General features: G+C 41.9%; 1 protein-coding gene across 1 annotated transcript; it reads left to right on the top strand.

Annotated features, from left to right (window-relative positions):
* Positions 1-4953: 4953 nt before the first annotated feature.
* SLC16A3 (solute carrier family 16 member 3) lies at positions 4954-20268 on the top strand. The gene is made up of 5 exons (XM_061479932.1): positions 4954-5041; positions 12152-12395; positions 12885-13028; positions 13425-14192; positions 15635-20268. Exons 2-5 carry the CDS (start codon positions 12173-12175, stop codon positions 15922-15924), a joined length of 1425 nt encoding a protein of 474 aa, XP_061335916.1. The 5' UTR covers positions 4954-5041; positions 12152-12172; the 3' UTR covers positions 15925-20268.
* Positions 20269-21606: the final 1338 nt, after the last annotated feature.

Here is a 21606-nt window from a genome sequence, read left to right on the forward strand (position 1 = left end):
AAAATAAATGCAGGAAATATCCTCATTTCATAGATGGAGATTAAAAGAAAATTTTTGCTGAAAGGCAAAAAGGTAGCAAGAATTTAGAAGAGAGGTATTTTCTGTTTTTTATAAAACACTAGTGAATTCATTAAGATTTAGGCTAAAGGTAAATTTCAGGCATCTTCAGAACCACCTTCAGAGTCACTTCTGAACACAAGTCTTTGGACCCATCAGTGTACTGTGAAATACCAATACTTACAAATAGCTCCACAAAAGAAAGAAAATGGATTCGCCCTCTAAAAAGGCTGTGTTTTAGAGGAAAAGCAGGGTAAATCCCAGCTACAAATACACTACTAAGCTCAAAAGCACTCTTAAGTTTCCCTTCAAAAGGCCATGTACAACTTATTATGGCCCAACTCCCTAACAAGACCCAGGATTATGCAAACTATGTATCCTGCCAAACTCATCCTCGCTTCTATGGAAAAGTAGTCCCAAGACACAGGCCACATGAGACCCACAGCACATTCCAAAGATGCACACCTCGCTAATCAGAGGAACAGGCTTGAGAAACATCATGCAGGGACTCAGTAAGTGAATATGGATGTAGTCTACCTTGATGAAACATAAAAATGAAAATGTGATTCAGAAAAGTCTTTCAAGAGCAGCCTTCTTTCAAATGAATACTTATTACCCCAGAACCCCAAGGAATGTATTTGGTATACAGTATACAAACAATAAATATAAAAAATTCAGAACTAGCATTTAAAAGATCATCTTCTAAATAAAAGTGACCTACTTTTTAGCTTGCAAAGGACTCCAGAGGAATTTTTGGTCCCCTCTGAAATTTGAGTGAGTATTTAGGAACCAAATGACACCTTTAAGTTCAAGTTTTATCCAGACTAGATGAATTCGATTTTCATCTCTCTCTCTCGATGCCTACCTGTACAACAACTGTAGGTTATTTTTGAAAACTATATAAATTTTTGTAGGTACAGTTCATGCTCTTCAACTGAATCCTGAGAGCTATATAAAAATACCTTATTTTCATACTTTAGAAACAAACTAAAAATTACCAAAACTTCAACTCTGAGTATTACAGACCTTTCTACAATACAGACCTTACAAGGACTCTTTGTGCAGCATGATCTGCTACATTTACATTTTGAATCAAAGGCAGAGGTGTATGCAATGCACAGTTAGCCATGTATGAAACCATTTGAAATATTCAATGTTTCTGTGAACATTCTTAAAAATGCGGCAGTGAAAATCAGTAATTAATACAACAGACTCCATTGAATGCAAACAAGGAAACACAGCCTAAAAAAAAAAAATTAAATCTATAAAAGCTTAATAAGAATAAATGTTTAGAGGCACTTTCGATTATTGGGATTAACCTACAAACTGCAGGAACAGCATAGAGTACAGCTAGATTTTGGAACAGGAAGAGCAACCACCCAAAACTGCTATGATATTCAGAAGCAATTCTACAGTTCAGGAAGTGCTAGGGAAGACATTTACCATCAGAAGCCCTATGTTCCAAAGCGACTAAGCTTTGTCCTCGGGTCAGCTACCCTCTTCCTATTTATACTCCGTAACAACAATGTTCCAGTCACTTCTGCCATCCTGGAAACCTGATCAGGCAAACATTTCCAGCATTTTCTGACCATCTTTACTGATGTGAATGGCAAACAGTTACTGGATTCACTACCTCACTCTGTTTTTAAGGAAAACAATCTAGGAATCTCATGAAGCTTAACAGGAAAATGGAAAGTCCTGCACCTGGGTAGCAATAATCCCATACATGTGTACAGCCTGGGGCCAGCCAGTTGGAAAGCTGTGGGTCCTAATGGATATTGAATTGACCATGAGCCAGCAATGCACCCTTCTGCTCAGTACCCACCATATCATTAGCTTTCCTTGCTGTAAAGGTGCAAAAGAAAAAATAACAAAGCCAAATTAAATATGCAAAAAAAAAAAGAACATACCAGGATCCTTACTTACTTGGAAACTAGTAAGAAATGACAGAGTGAAGGACTTTAGTGGAGGTTTGGTGGAATCTAGCATCTGTTAAGTATAGCCCAAGGACATTATACTTTCCTGTTAAGAATCCCCTTTAGCAAGAAACTAAACTGAGACTTTCAGAGTCTACTCTAGACATAGAATTTGCCTATTTAATGATTCCTCATGAGCTCAACAACATTTTGAGAGTACATGTAATAAGTGGCATACTTACAGATGAACAATACTAAGATGCAGTGGTTTGTTTTTTTATTTAGTTAGAACTGTAAGGAAGAATCTTTCAAAGCTCCTTCTGTAGTTAGATGCCTTAAGTTACAGTCTCTCTGCTTCTGCTGCACTTTTAATATTCCCTCTACTCATAAGTGTACTGCATCATATTTAATGCTTAAACATGTACAATATAACCCTACCTAACAGATAGGGGGTTTGGGCCTTCATCTCAGTTCCAAATGTTTGAGGTTACCCCAACTCTGTGCAGGCTTCTGCAAGAACAGCAACCCTGTGTTCTGCTCACTTACACTACTGCCTTATTGAATAGTGAATCAAATCCAGTGATCTGGATGCTGATTTTGGGATTATCATTTACCCTGGCACACCATCCTCTTATGAACACATCTCTTTCAGAAAAATGCATTCTTCAAAAACAACAGAAGCTTTCCACTACAAAAGTGAGACCACAGACTACCAGTCAGATTTTTCAGCAGCTGGTCTATGTGTATGGACATCCACTTCTGAAAAACAAATGAACTGAAGTGACTCTCCTCTGCCTCTAGGTAAAAAAAAAACCACTGACCTCTTGAACTGTGTGAATGTTCTACAACTGAACTCTAGAAAGCACATGGCTGCAGAGTTGGAGGCTTTAGTAGGGGTAATGTTGATATGTGAAGGATACAACAATCCTCTTTTTTGCCTTTTTAACATGTGTAGCTAACAACCTCTTTCCTTATCTAGCCTCTTATATAATTTGAGTAGCTATAAGAGATACTGATGCTTTGAGTATTTTACCAACTTCCACTGTTACACCTCTCCATTCCTAGGCACCTCTGTCCCTCCTGATAACATCTTCACAAAGTACATACCTCTAAGGTTTGCATTAAAAATTCCACTGGTTCTACAGTGATTCAAGTAAAGTGCAATAACAAAGCAGAAGATTCCGCAGGATGGAACTGTTCTTGAGAAATTAGAGTCAAGAGGGTGGGGTCATGACAAATACAACTGTCTCCCTCAAAAACTGTAGGAGTTTTTCCAGTCCTTTGGGACTGGCAATGTAGATCATACTTCCTTTTCCTGGAGAAACAAGATTACCTGTAAAGACACATAAGAATGTCTTCAGCTGGTAGACTCCAGCAATTTTGCTGGGCCTCAGCCACTGCAATGCTTGCTTCAGAAGCTCCACAAGAATCAGTGGTTTTTGCTCTTCTGCACTTATCTTCATTTAGCCAGTAAGTGAATGGCCTAAATCCAGGTAATGCTAATCAGTCAAAAACTCATTTTACTCTTTAAGATTAGCAATGTATGTCTCACTGGCTGTATGCTATCTACCCAAAACAAAGGACCCAGCCTTGCTCATCTTTGCATATTACTGCAATGAATCCCTAAGCAGGTACAAATGGGTACTACAGCAAAACTGAATCAGAAGCTAAGGCAAACACACCCCTGTGTGTCTCCACACAAGTGATAGGAATCACAGAATCATTTAGGTTGGAAAAGACCTTGTCCAACCATAAATCTAACACAGCCAAATCCACCACTAAACCATCCGCAAGTGCCACACCTACAAATCTTTTAAATACCTCCAGGGATGGTGACTCAACCACTTCCCTGGGCAGCCTGTTCCAGTGCTTGATAACACTTTCAGGGAAGAAATTTTTCTTAATATCCAATCGACACCCCCCCCCCCCCCCCCAGTACTTGAGGCCGTTTCCTCTTGTCCTGTTGCTTGTTACTTGGGAGAAGAGACCGACCCCACCTCACTATACCCTCTTTTAGTAGTTGCGAGGGGGAGAGGTGCTCCCTGAATCTTCTCCAGGCTGAACAACCCCAGTTCTCTCAGCTGCTCCTCACAAGACTTGTGCTCCAGGCTCTTTGGACATGCTCAAGCACCACAACGTCTTTCTTATAGCGAGGGACACAAAACTAAACACAGCGTTCAAGGTGTGGTTTTAACAGCACCGAGTAGAAGTGGATGACCCTATACACTGACTTGTGTTCTGTAAGCACACAAAGGAGTGGAGCACCTACTCCCGAATTTCTTAAGCGCTGCTTTCTACACTGCACTTTAGAAGCAAATCACAGCCTGTATGGATGCTAAATAACAGCAATATCAACGCACATTCAGTTTTACAATTCAACACTTGCATGACTAGCAGCAGAGCCATTGCAGAAAGCTTATCCCATCTGGATGCAAAATGAGGTAACTCAAACAGGCATATTTGCAGGTGGTGCTTCCTTGGTAAAAGATGAGGAAAAAAGCCTGTATGTTATCTGCAGAATGTACAATATCACGATCAAAACAACCAAGAAGAACGAAAAACTTCCAAAACGAACAAACACCCCACCCCCCAAACCCAACCCAACCCACCAAAAAACCTCACAGGGAAGCTCGGAAACGCCGTTCTTACCTTAGGAGACAACAAAGAAACCGCGGTCACTCCCTGGAACAGAGATGTCGGGACAGCACAGCCCGCGCCGCAGCCGCCTCATACCTGCAGGCGCTCTGCCCGGGCCGCGACCCAAGGCGCCCGCGGGACTCCCCTTCGGGCAGGCCCGACCGCACGCGGCTGCCGTGCCTCAGCGCGGGCGAACCTGTAACAGTGGAAGTGAGTCACATGATCAGGCCGAGACACACCCGCTCAGCCCGAGGCTGCTCTGCAGCAGGCGGGACGGGGCGGGGCGGGACGGGGCGGGGCGCGGCGCGGCGGGGCTGGGCTGGGCTGGGCTGGGCTGGGCTGGGCTGGGCTGAGCGGGGCCACGGGGAAGGCGGGCAGAGCTCCGGCACGAGCACCGGCATCTTCATGCTGAGGCGTGGGACGTGACTCAGGTATTGAGGGGGAGCCGTTGTGAGTGATGTTGTGGGGTGCTTGGCTGACGCACGGGGGTGAGCGCCATGGGGAGCGTGGGGAGGTCCGGAGCTGGGTGACCCGACTCCGGAGCTCCGGGCAGGGTGAGTACGCATCTCTGCGTGGGGCAGCCCAGGCCGGCGGATGCGCTCGAGCGCGGCTGAAGCTTTGGGAGAGCGCCACGCGGCTTCGTCTCTCGGCCAGAGGCTGCGCAGGGCGCCGGAGAGTCGGTGGAGACGGCGCGGATTGTCGTTACCCCGTTCGCGCCACCTCACGGGGGCCGGGGGACGCCCTCCTTCTGGGTCCTGCCCGCGCAGAGGGGTCCGGGGTGTTTTTCTTTTTCGGGGAACCCGCGCTGCGATGCGGGGCGCCTGGCGTCCTCGCCGCCATCGGCCGGGCAGCGCTGCCAGGCTCTGAGCGACCGAGCCCCGCTCCGGCTGCTGCGGGAGAGCGCTGCCCCCCGCTTCCTCAGGCGGCCGGGTCACGCCCAGGCGCGCGGTGCTGCGGCCTCAGCGCACGTACAGTGCTACACCGATGGCTCGTGAGGCACCCGCGAGCTCGGGCTTTGTTCCCGCCATCGGTAGCTTCAGATCGGTGTCGGGTGATGAGGGTCTCTGCGCTCAGCGCCGTCCCCACGATCCCTTCGCTGCTGCTCCGCTTTCCTTTCAGCCACAGGGGAGTAAATTCTGGACTTCCCTTTGTCACAGCAGGGACAATTCAGACCCGCTAAAGGGAGTGGCCCGCAGTCTGAGGGATCGCCCCCTCATAAGGGCATCGCGGAGTACAGGGCGTGAACTCCGTTACTCGGTTCTGCGAGCGCCCTGAGAACGGTGAGGCGCTCGTACGCGGAATCGCGCGGCCGCCTGCAGGCTCCCTGAGCGTCGGCGGCGGCGACCCGAGCGCTACGTGCCCGACCCGGAGCGCCGCGCGGGCCGCCGTGGCCGCTCGCGGCGCCGCGACCGCCACCATTGTTCTCCCAACCCCGCTCCTCTCCCGCGCGGCGGCCGCCGCAGCCCCACTCCATCCGCCGGGAGAGAGCCCTTGTGTGCTACTGCTCGTTCTCACATCCTTATTCTAAGCAGTTCTGTGGAGAAAGAAAAAGCTCACAGACGTGAGGTTGAGCTGTGGCAATACAACTTCCTCACCGGCTTAGAGCGTTAGCATCGGTTGTGGAAATGCACACACGCTTCATCAGCGAGTTTGCGTGCTTTCTGGGTAAAGCAGTTGAAAATCCGTTTAAAGATGTCACAAAGTGAAGTCATATACAGTTTTGCAATTTTTGTTTCAGTGGGAGCGGTAATTTGTTAAGACGTGGCAGTTGGCAGTCTAAAAATGTGAGACAGACTCCATTAGCACAGTATACCTGTTGTGACTCAGTCGGAAGACTAACTCAAGGTAAATTATAAAAATATTAGGGTGACCTTCTAAATTGTCACTGAAGTGGGAATTCACATATATTACTGTATGGCACCATGTTATGCAGCTGCACTATCTAAAGTCATTGTGTAAAATGACACCTCTTTGCCAGATAATCTTTTCATGCTATATTCAGCTACATATACAAACCTAGCTTGAAATACAGTGCATGTGCACACCAGCACTTTGTGTTAGGGCAATTCCATGGTATTCTGCAAAAATAAGCACATACGTCCAGCTGGTGACAGGACTGTACCCTTAATTACTATATGGCTGTCACTTTTTGGCTTTATACTAGATAAAATAAGGACACTTCTGCTATAAAAAATTGACAAGATTTTCTATTTTTCTAAAGCTCTGACACATTGCAAGGCCACCATAGCTGCAAGGCTGAAGTTAATTTTCATGATATAAAAAAAATAAATTGTAAGTATTCAACTGAAGCTGGGATTCTACAGCTTCTGTTTTTGAAAGTATATGGAAAGCAGCCAGATAATTTAAGTGCAACTTGAAGGCATGTTTTTCACTTCTGCTGTACATACAGGAAAGACAGATACTGTCTGGTCTTCAGGTGCCACTGTGATGCTGACATTAATGCACTTACGGCAATGGATGTAGTGTAAAAAAACTCAAAGGCTTTAGAAAAATAAGTCCACTTCTTCAAAAACTGGGCCTTTGATATAGAGACAGTAACTAGGGAATTTGCCAATGCTGTTGTTATACAACTAGTATATTTGGTTTTTGCTGGGACCTGAGAAGATTGAACTGTTAGTGTTGTATTTGTAACTAAATAAAATACTTATGTAGGCATTTATCTCAAAAGATGTTTCTTTTTGTTAAGAAAGCCAAATTAATACTTCATTTTAAAACATGAGGCTAGTATGCAGATCTGTGGCTTATTCTTTTGCTTATGGCCCAGTGTAAGTTAGGGGTACTGCTCATTATGAAAAAAAAAATATATATAATCTGATTTTGCCAGATAATGTAAAGAACAGGGTTCTAACATTTTTATTACAAAAACAAATAAATTAACAAGCTCAACTTCCCCTGTAGAGCACTTTACCCAGATAACAGAATCTATAGTGGTTAGTATTATTTGCTACACATAAACTGCAATGTGAATTTACTGTGTCATTGCAGTCTGATAGTAGCTTGTGATGTACGCTACTTACTGCGCTGTAGCAGGGCACGCTAAAATGGTTTGAGGCTAAGTGGGGACTGGGGATTAATAGTAAAGTGTTGGCATGGAACATCACCTTCAGCTACAGACAGCACAGAATTATTATATAGTATATCCTAGGGGTTTTGAGGGAGAGATGGGGGAATGATGAAAGCTGGCAAACCCTTAAAAAAGGCAGTGGAACAGGAAAACAAAGGAGGCCAAAATGGGAAAGTCACTGCAGAGCTTTTACATATAAGATCTCAAAGATGGGTGCCAGGAGGATGGTGCCCAGCAACAGGATGAGGAGCAATGCTACTTTTCTTTAATAAGTTAAAACACAAGAAGTTCCACCTCAACACGAGGGAGAACTTGACGTTGTGTGTGTCAGCACTGGAGCACTGGAACAGGCAGCCCGGGGGGGTTGTGGAGTCTCCCTCTCTGGAGACATTCCAAACTCACCTGTAGGCAGGTGATCTCCAAAGTAGTTTTAAACCCTAATGATTCTGTGAGGACAGAAGGTCAGGGCAGGCATCAGTAAATACAGTAATGATTTTGTAGGGAACAGGAGCTTGCAGCAGCCCTTGGAAATGAACATATATTTAATTTGGCTGATATTTAATCAGCTAAGCCACAAGAAATGGCCCATTAAAATTTTTGCAGGGGATACTTCCTGCAAAATTTCAGTAGAGCTGGTTAGTGTTATGTTTATTCACTCAGAACCAAGTATGACACCTATACAAGTATACATCTTACATCTTTTATTTAGTCTGCTTAGATTTTAATACCCTTCGGCAAATATAGGCTTATGACTCTATTAACACAATATTGAACAGTCTACACTTTTCAGCGTACCCGCACTCCCAACATGCTGTGAAGAGAGAATCACTATTCTCTTCATTCCACAGATAAAAAACTGAAGAAGGATCTCTGTATTGCTCAGCTTAGGCCATCTTCCTCACTTGGTAATTGTACATTTCTCAATCTAGTGCGGTTCCAGACTGAATTCCAGTCTAAACTAGGTGTCCTGCGTGGAATTTCATGTTTTATTTTTGATAACAGTTGTTTATTTCTATTCCAGGAATCCAAAGTTGGGTAGATTGCTGACATATTTAAATTAATTCAGGGGAAGTTCTTAAGCTACACAGGTCAGCCTACATACTCACAAATGGCCTTCCTTACCCATGCTGCTGGCCATAAAGTACTGCTACATAGGCAATAGGGGTATTGGCTAAACACCGATAATAGATTCTTGCCATTTCTAGCTGGCCTTTTTCATAACACTAATGCTCTCCTTTTATATATGCTGTACCATCACATCAAACACAGCACCCGCAGCGCTACCTACAATCACCTAATATTTCCTCCTAACTGATCCTGTATTAAGTTTCCATGGCAACAGGAAGATACTCTCAGGAGCATGAAGCCCCACAGAGCTAACTACGTTTAATCCCTTTGTTTTACACATTACTGAAGAAAGAACGCACTTATAATAGGAGGGATCTGCAATAAATACTGACAATTCTATCATGTCTGTTGTGGAGATACTGAAACTGAGCTGCAGCCAGTTACATGTAATCCTTTGCCTCTAAACAGGGCTGAGCGAGCAAAAGCAGGAAACGAAACAGTTGCAACAGTTCTGTAGCAGCCTCCTGTCACAGTATCATACACTCCGGCAGTATCCCAGCGCTGAAGTGAAATTACAAGTGAAAATGTTGTCAGTGCAAGTCAACCGCGAGCCCACCTCTCCTAGCGCTAACCCTGGTTTGCAGGTTTCACATGGGAACCTCCCCACTATTTCCTTTAGCTCTAACGGAAGCGGATACAGTGGAGCCTGGTAAAGCACACTATGACAGGATGAAGGGAACGGGGTGAAGTGCATCTGAAGACGTTCAGAGAGGCAGGGTTCCTTCAGTTCTGGTTAATGGTGTTTTAATTTGGTGTGTTAACGTGAACCACGGATGGACTAAACCAGATGAACAAGACGGGGGGGGGGGTGTGCGGGCACGTGTAGACATGTGAAAGTGGGGTACGCGGGTCTGTGCAAACGTTTAGCTGAACGCGCTGACATGCCGTCAACATCCGTAAAGGGACCTTTCACCGCCCTTGGGGCGCGCGAGCCTGGTAGGTCCCACCGGCCGGCTGGGGCCGGCGGCGCCCCGCCCCGCCCGCTCGACCGCCCAGTCACGTCCTACACGTCTCAGTGCGGCGGCCGCCAGCGCGCGCGTCCGGCGGGGTGGCTCGCGCCGCCGCACGTCCCAGCGCGGGGTCACGCGGGGTCGCGAGGAGTCCCGGTGCTGGGCCCGGGCCGCGCTGCGTTCCCTTCCTGCCGCCCGGAGCGGTGTAAGGAGCAGGAGTGCGGCCGAGCAGGTGCCGAGGACGGCTCCTCTCAAAAGCCGCCTGCCTGTTTGGGCAGCCTGGACGCACTTCACTGTCAGGGCTCAGCACTGCGGGACCGCAGAGAACATCTCAGCTGTAGAGTCGGTAAAGCAGACCGCCCCTGCCTGTGTACCAGAAGAAGCACAGAGGTGGATGCCGTCAGCCATTTCTTCTAGGGCTGGATATTGCTATCCGGCACTGTGTGAGCAGCCTGCAGAAACTGCTGTTTTTTAACAGAATGCTCACGTACCATTACCTTGTGTTGCTACCAAGATGGTTCATACAAAAGACTAAAAATTACACAACTCTTCCTCCAGCATTTTAAACATTCACTCCGATGTTCTGTCTTAAAATTTGGAAGTAGTGGGATGATTGCTCCTGCCTCCCAGACTCCTTCAGTTTTACATCTTATTCCTGATCTTCTACACTTGTGCTGAGATGTTTGAATCCCCATTTTCCCTGTTATCATTACTATTACAGAGCTACCAGTATCATGAAGGATTACACTTTGTGCCTGTACTCTGTGCTGTCTGGATATTCCTTTAAAAAAAACCACAATTTTTTGAAGCATGCTTTATATCTTGTATCATACAGAAGTTACTGTGAATAACAGTTCTGAAGGGTGGACAGATCCCAGTGTTAGGATGATTGGCAGAGATGCACCTTAAGACTTTCATTTAGCAACCCAAAGCCTGGTGCAGAAATTACCTAACAAGCTTCGAGTTTTTACAAACTCTCACAGCAGTAAGCAAATCAGCCATCTGTAGTAGCAGGCACCTAGACGTCTAGTTGTATTGGGGTGTTCTGGTTTGCTCCTTGTTTAACCATTTTAGGTTCTAGTGCCAATTATTTTTCTGTTTATACCTGATTTCCAGAAAACAAGAGGTGAAGCCGGTAATAGGATGCTTACTGTCCTTCTCCTACAGCCCAGGGCTATAGAACAGCTACTGTCATGGCCAGGTTTCTTTATACATCATGCATATGAAGTTGTTTCTTCCAAGAAGTGGGAATGCTGGTGTAAATTCCTTAGTAAGTACACCCATATAGGCCTATTGACAACCACGCATTCGGTGCTCAGTTGTCTAGACAAGGCTGCATTAACTAGGTTGTTGTGCTGTATGTAGTCTGGTTCTGAAAAGGAGCTTTATGAACTACATAATTCCCAGTGCACAACAATCACTATGCAGACTTCTCAAAAGTTGAAGCATTCTTTAGTGACAAACATCTCTGATGTGCAACTGTACTTGCACTCCTCTTTTAGGCACTACTGTAAGAAACATTGACCCAATAAAAGTAATGAATTGCATTTTAAAGAAATAGTCACGTTTTGTACATGTAAGATTTAACGTACAACTTGTCTAAAGCTCCCTTTATAACATTTTAGACTTCTGTAATACGCAGACCCTATAAAAACCTAATTGCTCTGCTACAATACCTCCCTCCACTCCTCACATGCAGGTACACTTTATCTGCCTTTTCAGTGTCTTCCCCCATCTGTTTGAAAACTTTGAAGCATCACTGCCTACATAACATTCTCATGAGAAAAGACGGGGTTTCTTTTAGATGCAAAGGCACTTGTGGCTGCACATGAAAGATGTGAAAGATTCATCAAATAAAATGTAAAAAAAAAAAGTTACTGATAATGTAGTAACAACCACAATGGAAAGTACTTGCTTCAGGCAGTGATACTGAGCACTGCTGCAGTTACTAGCTCCCATCATCCACAAAAAACTGCCTGTGCAGATTTTAATTGCAGTTCAGCTTAAATGCTTACATGATGTGTGAAAACTAATAGCTTATCAGAAGTTCAAAGAGATCTATCTTTTCAAGATATCAGTGCATCAGGACTGTGTTTCTGTCTTCAGTAGGGAACAAAATACCTGGGTGATTTGTCCACTGTTGCACAGAATACTTGTTATGCACCAGGATTTTGCTTCCCGGTCTCCCAAGTGAATATTCCAAGAGCTTCATACAGAAGGATTTTATAGCAAAAAATCCTGCAGGCTTTAATGCAGGAGTTATTCCATGTTTGTGAAAGTAAAATACAACCCTGAACTGCTATAATGGCTTTTTTCCTATGAAGTACTGATTTGGTATATATATACCAGGTCTATATACTGTAATTGTTTTTTTTCAGGGAACACCCTTGAGCTTCGTCATGGGAGCTGTGGTAGCTGACGATGGTCCATCTGGTGTTAAAGCCCCTGATGGAGGCTGGGGCTGGGCTGTCCTTTTTGGCTGTTTTATCATCACAGGGTTCTCCTATGCCTTTCCTAAGGCAGTTAGTGTCTTCTTCAAAGAACTTATCCGGGAATTTGGCATTGGATATAGTGACACTGCATGGATTTCCTCTATTCTGTTGGCCATGCTTTATGGAACAGGTAGGTAGTTCTCTCTTTTTGAAACCGTACTGCATCATACAGTTATGTTTGTAAATCATACAGCCATTTACAGCATGAATGACTGCATATCATTATCTGTATGCAAGTAAGGCATTCCAAATAATTACTGTTTATCACATAAATTCAAAAGTTATTGAAGCACATTCAGCTTGCACAAAAAATTAGATCTTTGTAACTTAGTAGCAACTAGAGATGATTAAAAGGAAAAACTGCATGGCACTCTGAAGACAAAAGAAGACTAAATATTTGACTACAGAGGAAAGAGCACTCTTCCAGACTGGCCGACAGTAGGGACAAAGTATCCGAAGAACCACAGAATCATTAAGGTTCGAAAAGACCTTTAAGGTCATTGATTCCAACCGTAAACCTAACACTGTTAAGTCCACCAAGGAAGAAATGCAAACTGAGATAAAATCAATTGCAAAAATTGATTTATCGTTGCAACTGTAACTTGCTTTTCTTGCCTAGGTCCACTCTGTAGTGTATGTGTCAACCGCTTTGGCTGTCGCCCTGTCATGCTGGTGGGTGGCCTTTTTGCCTCAATGGGGATGGTGATTGCCTCCTTCTGCACAAGTATTGTTCAAATCTATCTAACTGCAGGTGTGATTACTGGTAAGTAGTGTGCATGGTTGAAAATAGGTTAACTGATGTCCTGGCTTCAGTCTGAGATTTTGTGTGACAGCTATCTAAATCATCAGTATCATCCAAATCAGCTTTTCTGAAGATGGCAGATAAATGTGGAATAAATGTCATTTTTAAAAAATGAATATTAATTTTTCTGGTATGTTTAATATCCAGTACTGTAATCAGTGAAGTGTAGAAGATATAGAAGTGTTCATCAAGTACAAGAATATCAGGAAGTAGAATGCTTCTTAAAATATTCTCTTAGAATCCTTTTGTCCATTTGAAGTAAAACTTTTAAGTCAGGAATCAGAAAAACTGCAATTACAATTTGTTAAGTACTGATATTGTAGGCCAGTATTATTTTTTACGTACCCTCTGTTACAGGTTTGGGACTGGCACTAAACTTTCAGCCTTCACTCATCATGTTAAACCGTTACTTTGACAAACGCCGTCCCTTAGCCAATGGGCTATCTGCTGCGGGGAGTCCAGTGTTTCTTTGTGCTCTCTCACCACTGGGGCAGATACTACAACACGAATATGGTTGGAGAGGAGGATTCCTTATACTGGGTGGGATGCTGCTCAACTGCTGCGTATGTGGCGCATTAATGAGACCTTTGGAGCCACCAAAAAAGCCTGAAGCTACCAAAGACCCAGCTGAGAAGAAAGCAAAGAAAAAACTTCTGGATTTCAGCGTTTTTAAAGATGGTGGTTTTGTAATCTACACGCTAGCAGCCTCTATCATGGTGCTTGGCCTCTTTGTTCCCCCAGTTTTCGTTGTGAGTTATGCCAAGGATTTAGGATATCAAGACACCAAAGCAGCTTTTCTTCTAACTATTCTGGGATTCATTGATATCTTTGCTCGGCCTATTTGTGGAATGGTAGCTGGTCTTAAATGGGTTAGACCACGCTGTGTCTACCTCTTCAGTTTTGCTATGATTTTCAATGGCTTTACAGATCTCATGGGTTCTATGTCTGTTGATTATGGTGGCCTGGTGGTGTTTTGTATTTTCTTTGGCATTTCTTATGGAATGGTAGGTGCTCTTCAGTTTGAAGTTCTCATGGCTATTGTGGGTACCCAGAAGTTTTCCAGTGCTATTGGCTTAGTGCTCCTGGCAGAAGCTATGGCTGTTCTAATTGGTCCACCATCAGCAGGTAAGTATTCCATTTAGTTCAGAATTCAAAATAATTTGCATTGTATCCATTTACATAAATTGTATTATAAGGGAGCAGAGAAAAAGACGATATGAGTCGCTCAACAAGTGCATATTGTGCTAGTGCTGCATATGCTTCAATGACTTTCCGCAGTTACAACCTATTTCAATCCAAGACAAGCTGGGATGAAATCTTTTCCTTCTGTTTCAGGATTGGTTGAATTGCCATCTGGAGATGCTGCTCATTCTCCACTGAAAGCCTACACTGGACCTCTTACTAGTAGATAGCTAATATTGTATGAGTTTTACACACACACTGATTAACTTTTGTGAAGTTCAGATCTCTTTGGAGTTGGGGATTCAGAATAAGAAACCTGTCAATTGTCTTTGGAAAGCACTAATATAAATTTTCTATATCCATGGTTGATTTGGAGGAGGAAAGAAAATGTAAGGAGAGGAATCCCCCCTCCCCCCCCTCCCCCCAAAAATCCAACCTAAATAAACCCAACAAAAAAAACAACAACCCTTACATAGAAAACTATACAATGGGACTGTTTTAAGGAAGGTAGACTGCTTCTGTTTCATGTCCCACACCCCAAGAATAAGGGGACATTTCAAGAGACTCAAATTCATTAATTTAAGCTCAAAATTGCAAATTAATTACTAATCAAAGAACAGAATTTTTACAGACCCTGAACTGAAAAAAAAACCAAATGAAAAACCAAACCCACCCAAACCCCACCAGTTTACTGTCAAAATGTTTACTCTTTATGCCAGACACTAAAAAGTATTGGGTATCTTTATTGTGACAAAACCCCTAATGGAGGAGAACAGTACTACACATTACGTTCTCTGATCTTCAGGTTTGGAGATGCACATCCTTTGTATCTTCCCTCCTGTTCTTTCAAATCCACTTTCGTAAGTCCTATGAAAGTTAAACATGCCTAAAGCATGAGAACCAGTAATTTACTCCAGACTGACTATTAAATGAGATTTATATTTTAAGCAGACAGTACACTGCCTGTGTACGAAGGGAAATGAGATTGGAAGCAAGAGAAAGCTGCTGATACGGACTGCAGCCATGGAAGCACATGCTTTGATCTGGAATACATGGCACTTCTCATTTCTTGCATATGAAGGCCAGGCTTGTTTTATTCCAGTTGAATTGCATGACTCTGTGTGTGCAGGGGATTGTATTTTGGGATGTGACAATATCAGTGAATGTTAAACTGATAATTGAGAAACATTTTGTTATAAACTTGTTAAAATGCTACTTCAAAAAACTTGCTTAGATAGCAAGTTTAGATGACTGCTACTGCTTAATCAAAGACATCATGGTACTTCTAGACAGTCATTTAAACGTTTAAAAAAGTAGAAAAAATATTTGTTGCAGGATGATCACTTTTGTTAATTACCTGGAATGTTGTTTTTATTTTTTTTCAGGAAAACTCCTGGATGCAACAGGGAGGTACATGTTTGTTTTTATTATTGCTGGAATTGAAGTTACCACCTCAGCACTTGTATTGGCCTTGGGAAATTTCTTCTGCATTAAGAAAAAATCAGAAGAACCACACACAAAAGAAGAAGCAGCAGAAAGAGAGGAGTTAAACAAATCTGAAGACAAAACTCCTGAAGATGCCAGCAAGGTGGACTCTATTGAAGTGGAACAGTTTCTGAAAGATGAGCCTGAAAAAAACGGTGAAGTTGTAACTAACCCAGAAACATGTGTGTAAGCATGACAGGAAACCAACAAAGCTTCTAGAAACAAAAGATTTTCAACACTATTTATTTTAGAAATAGAACTAGTTTAGGGCTGGGCCATCTTCTTTATTAACTGGAAACTGGTCAGCTCCTCAGGGCTCTGGAAGCTGATTAGCTAGAAAACCTTTTATTGGAAGATTGGCTTGATCAGTAAAAGGTAGAACATTGTGGTTATACTTTTTATGCAAACTAAAAAGCTTTTATAAACACAGGTATAGTCTTGCTATGCATCACCAGAAACTGCTCAGTCGGTAGAGATACAGAAAGAATATCTTTTAAGAAAAGTGGAATTACATGTACATTTTCAGACAATATTAGTGAATTTGTTGTGTTGTGCAGCTAAATGTAATTTCCCTTTCTGTGTTCTTTGTGAAGGGGAAAGAGTTTGAGACAAAGAAAAACCTCAGGAACTTAAAAGGTCTTAAGTTTTTGAATTTGTTACATTTTCAGATTTTTAGATTAATTGGCTCAGCCCTAATTTAATTTTGGTAATATGTATTACTTTATGTAAATGTATTTCTAACTTTTGTCTATACCTATAATCTTTGTAATTATCATCTAGAAATACTGTACATAAAGAGGCACATTATAGATACTGTCCTCAGCAGATCACAAGAGTGGTATTCTGAAGTAGTACTGAAAGAAAATAGAATGAGCAAATTGATCCTGACAGTAAGTAAACAAAGGTAGCCTATATTTATATACACTGTTTTCAGTACAGTTTCCCTGCAGCATTGAAAGTATTATATGTAACATGGAGAATACAGGTACTGGGTTTAGTAGAATCTTCCCAAAGAGTGTCCATTTTGCATATAAAAGGAACAGTTTAAGTTTCCAGATGACCAGTAAATTAAGACTGGGTAGACTTGAGGAAGTGACTAGACTGTTTAGAAACTTTAGCCATCTTTAAAGTGCAATGTTAGCAACACAGAAAATCTTCAACATGGTGGCAGTGTCTTTTTGGTAGTCGACCCCAGCCCACTTACCCCACTTCCCTGTCCTTTTGCTGAATCTATGGAAGTTGAAGGGGCTATTCTTGCTGGTTAAGGAAACTTCATAGAACTGTTGATCATATGACATGGCAAAAAGACCAAGAACAGGGTCAGCTCTCATTGTGCAAACAGAATGGGAGTTTCTGGCCAGTCTTTAAATCTTCTCTGACATTGGTATGTGGGAAAAAGAAACAGCTCAGACAAGGTAGTGACAGCATATTTGAAGGAAAGCAGAAAGGTAAGATTCATTGTGACAACACTGAATTCTTAAGGAAGGTAAAAGGAAGGCATTGTATATGCTCTCCCCCCTTTCAAAAATTTAATCTTTTATATAAAACCATGCTACTGCAACCCACCTTTCAGATATGTTTATGAAAAGCTCTCTAGGCTTTGTGACTGCAGTAATAATCTTCGAAACAGGCTAACTGTTAACAGTCAGTTTTCTTGTTGGTAGCAAAGGAATATTGGCTTTCAGGTGCCAAAATTGTTCAACTTACTAACTGAAACCCAGAAGCCCCTAATCCCTTAAAAGCCTGTATCCCTTTTAAAATGAACATTATTAGTTGTTTCATAGTTTACCATTTTAACAGAAACATACAGTAAATCCAACAAAGTGCCAAAACCATGAAGCATTCCCTAATGGAACTATCTCAGATTCCAGCTTCCATTCTGGCAGTTGCTTTAAAATGGTTTTGCATTGTTAGGACAACATTGTACAGAAATTGAAAAGTTAGGATTATGATGTGGTTTTTTTTTTTCTGTGTGTGTGATTTTAAAAAGAAATGTATGCTGCACTTAATAAACTGTTTATTTTTATATAACATATAACACATTACTTTAAAACCCTTTATTAATTTAGTGGCAGGAACTACTCTGCCATGTCCTAGTTATAAGAACATGGTTACTGAACTTAGCTCCAGTTTGCTAAAGACTAAATCAGTACTTAGAACATAACACTGCTAGCTCCAGAAGGCCACCATACAAAAGGGCAAGAGGAAAATGGAATCCACAGATCAGTTTATGATATCCCTGGAAGCTACTTCCAATGATAATGTGAAGGCCCTGTTCTGTTTCAAAAAGCAAGAAGTAGAAACCTCCCAAAAAGTGAATTTAGATTTTCAAATAGCCATTTTTGTCTTACTGTGGTTTTTGGTCACTGGATTTCTTTGCTGGATAATGCTATCCTGTTATCACAGAACTAAATGGTTGTCTTTTTGTTATTGGTTTTTAGCACAATTTTAAGTTTCTGTACAGTCTGCAAATTGGCTAGATTGTAATATCTCAAAAATCTATGCTTAACATACTGACTTTTCAGACTATGTTTCATTTTCCATACATAATACCTTTACAGTGAAGCTGAAAACAAGAAGTGTTATGTTATGTGGTTGGGGCAGAAGACGAAGTTACTGAGACAAGTGAAACACATTTCAACAAGATGCCATAAATAATTTCTGAAGTAAATCTAGTGTTCACAGAAAGTGCCTCATTGGCTTCTGCAACTTCTTTTCATCAACTCAAACATGAACTATTCAGAGTAGTACTGCCAGTGCTCTTGTGCTGTTCACAGCACAGACCTACCAGCGGATTGCAGTATTTGTGGGAGCAGGAGATGCTTACTGCATGAAAGACAGTCAAACCAGAGGATTCTTTCATCGACTGTGAGAAATAAGGGTGAGTTTAATTTGCTAGGCAGTTTCACAGAGGCTACAAAATCTTTTACTGTTTTCAGTATTTACAAGAAGCATCAACAGAAAGATAAGAAACTCCTAATGCAGATCTCTTAGTACTTCTGAGTTCTGAAGCCAGTTAAGCTCCCTGCTCCCATTCTGTCCCATTCATGTGTTACATCCAGGTGCGTGCTAGCTCTCTTTCTGTTCAGCTGCCTTTATTTTCTTGGGAGGATTTTGATGATACTGATGGAAAGGTAAACTCCATGCCAGATCACTAGCCTGGATAACCGTGGGCCAGCATGCCCAGCTGTGCTGAGGCATGTACCCTACTGTTCCTATGGACATGGCCACATTGAGTTCCTGTATCACAAACCTCACTCCTTCATACCAAAAAAAGGCAAGCAGTGAGTCTTCAGGTTCCCAGTGCTGTCTTGGAACACCATTTAGGACCTGTTACATAGAGAAGAGGATTGTGCTGCAACCCTTTCTTTTGGCAAGACCAGCCTGGCTCCTTAAGAATTTAATTGTGCTTATTGTAAATTCACAGGTAATTGCTTTTAAACCCGACTAGATATTTTGGTACAGTGTTTCTTTAATCTCAACACCACTGACATCCCCTTAAAAGCAGTTTGAGAGATGTGCTCTTCCACGTATTTTGCTGACATGCACGGTCTGAGTCATAAAGCATTGCTAAAGAGACACTAACTGCCTGGGGACACAAGCAGAATGGTTTAATGCAACATCTGCCTGGATGAAGTTTTGCTAACCTTATGGTTAAAATTTTGTGATTTGGAAAAAAAAAAAAGAGAGGGAAGGCAGGTAATTGTACAACCACTACTGGAACAAACCTAAGTCTTGAGGGAAGCAACTGAAAAATACAAGTGCAAAAATTCCAAGTATAATACAATAAAACAGTTGAAAAATAATTTTTAGATTATTTCTCTGAAACTAATGAGCAGCCTTTTAGTCTAAAGGCTAAGCATAATTTTAAAAGCTTTTTAGATTTTCATGCATTCTATAAATTGTGTACTATGGGATTTATGGTTAAAAAATGTTGTTTGATCTTGTGATAGATCTTAGGCCCTTAGTTTCCTAGCACAAGGAGAAGGTATGTATACAACTGCCTGTAACACACAGAGAACATATAAAGAGGTGTATATGTGCGTGCACACATATATATACGTATCTGTATCTATCAAACATGCAAAATATCCAGTAGAGTAGAACAGAGACAGTTTGCCTGTTTACTAGACAATGAGCAAGGCAAAGTTAAAATTTCTTCTTCCTCCTATACAAAAATAAGCTTGCTGTTTAAAAATTTCTATATGAAACATCCTGTAGCTATTTGGAACCTGGAAGATCTCAGCAGAACTAAAAGTGATTGCGCTCCCTTTAAAATCACAATCTCTAGATTTTGTTTTTCTCCAGTCCTTTAATACATTACAGCAAGTCTTCAACAGTTACCTGCTGCAAAAGCAGCCAGTTCCCTCAAGCTGAGACTTGAGATGCTATGAAGGTATGGTATGAAGGACTGGACAGATCTTGTGCTTGCTAATATTAAATCCCATCCAAATGTGTGTTAGACAATGTAAAATCATTCTCTGAAAATAAATGAAAACATTCCCCTAACAATACAATCAAATTCCAAAATATATACATGTATGCACCTCTATTATGTCCCAAAGAAAAGTGTTGATTCTGTCAGCAATCATAGAATCATAGAATAGTTAGGGTTAAGATCATCTAGTTCCAACCCCACTGCCACAGGCAGGGACACCTCACACTAAACCATGCCACCCAAGGCTCTGTCCAACCTGGCCTTGAACACTGCCAGGGATGGAACATTCACAACTTCCTTGGGCAACCCATTCCAGTGCCTCACCACCCTTACAGTAAAGGACTTCTTCCATATATCCAATCTAAACTTTCCCTGTTTAAGTCTGCACCTGCTACCCCTTGTCCTGTCACTACAGTCCCTAATTAAAACATAAGGCTTTCAGGGGAATGCAAACTCTTACAAGTTACAACAGTAAGTACCGACTTGTGCATGTGTGTCTGTCTCTCTACCACAGTTGTCTTTAGGATTAAGAGTACAATTAAGTTTGTCAAGTGAGATGAACTTTTGTTTCTTGTTAATGCTCTTCAGTGTAATGTGTATATTTGTACTTAATTTTTTTTAAATGCTTTTCTAGTAAACTGTTGCAAATACAGTGAATAAATATTTTTTTGATTGTAAAAAACTGTGGGTGTGAGAAAATAAGCTTAGAAAAAGTAACACCCAGATTTGGAAATTTGGCTTCCTCCACACATGCTCAAACAGCTAGCTATACAGAGCTCATAGAGAAAAAATAAAGTGGTGACACTGAGCTGACAAGCAGCCAGAATTTAATGTGAGCAAGGGGACTGCTTTTGCTGTGACTCATAGTTTGGCCAATTCCAAAATGGAAATGGGCTCCTCCTGTAAATGATCCTGAAGACTGTTTTAAAGGATCATCAAATTTTAAAATAATAACTATTAATGTTGCAGTGCTCCATGTAGAAATTATTGTTCTTGTCCTCTGAAAAGCACTCCAGATTTTGTTTTGCAGGTAAAGTGTTATGAACTGCAATGACTTATAAATCCCTGAATATTCTGAGTATTGACCTGCCAGCAAGCTGTCTTTATCATCAAGTGATGCTCTTTAGAACTTGAAAGCTCCTAAGGAAACACTTTAATAATACATTAATGGTGGTGTATTTTGGGTCCTATGGTACCCCAGCTAAGACTGAGCTACATCCAAGTGAATCAAAATTACAATCTTTTCAATTGAACAGGAGCTACATTTTGCTGTCTAGAAGCTATCTAGATGGCTCACACCTATTTGTGCCTAATTCTAAGTAGCTCTGCTGAGAAATTCTGAAGAAATCTCTCTAAGGTTATTTCAGAAGTTTCTCTGTGCATTTACATGGGAAAGATCATAGATCTATTTACATAAAATCCAACATTTGAATA

This window comes from Pezoporus flaviventris, unplaced genomic scaffold (genome assembly GCF_033815535.1).
Source record: "Pezoporus flaviventris isolate CSIRO_AGI_PZ_B2104156 unplaced genomic scaffold, CSIRO_AGI_Pfla_v1 ptg000158l, whole genome shotgun sequence".
NCBI classification, from domain to species: Eukaryota; Metazoa; Chordata; class Aves; order Psittaciformes; family Psittacidae; genus Pezoporus; species Pezoporus flaviventris.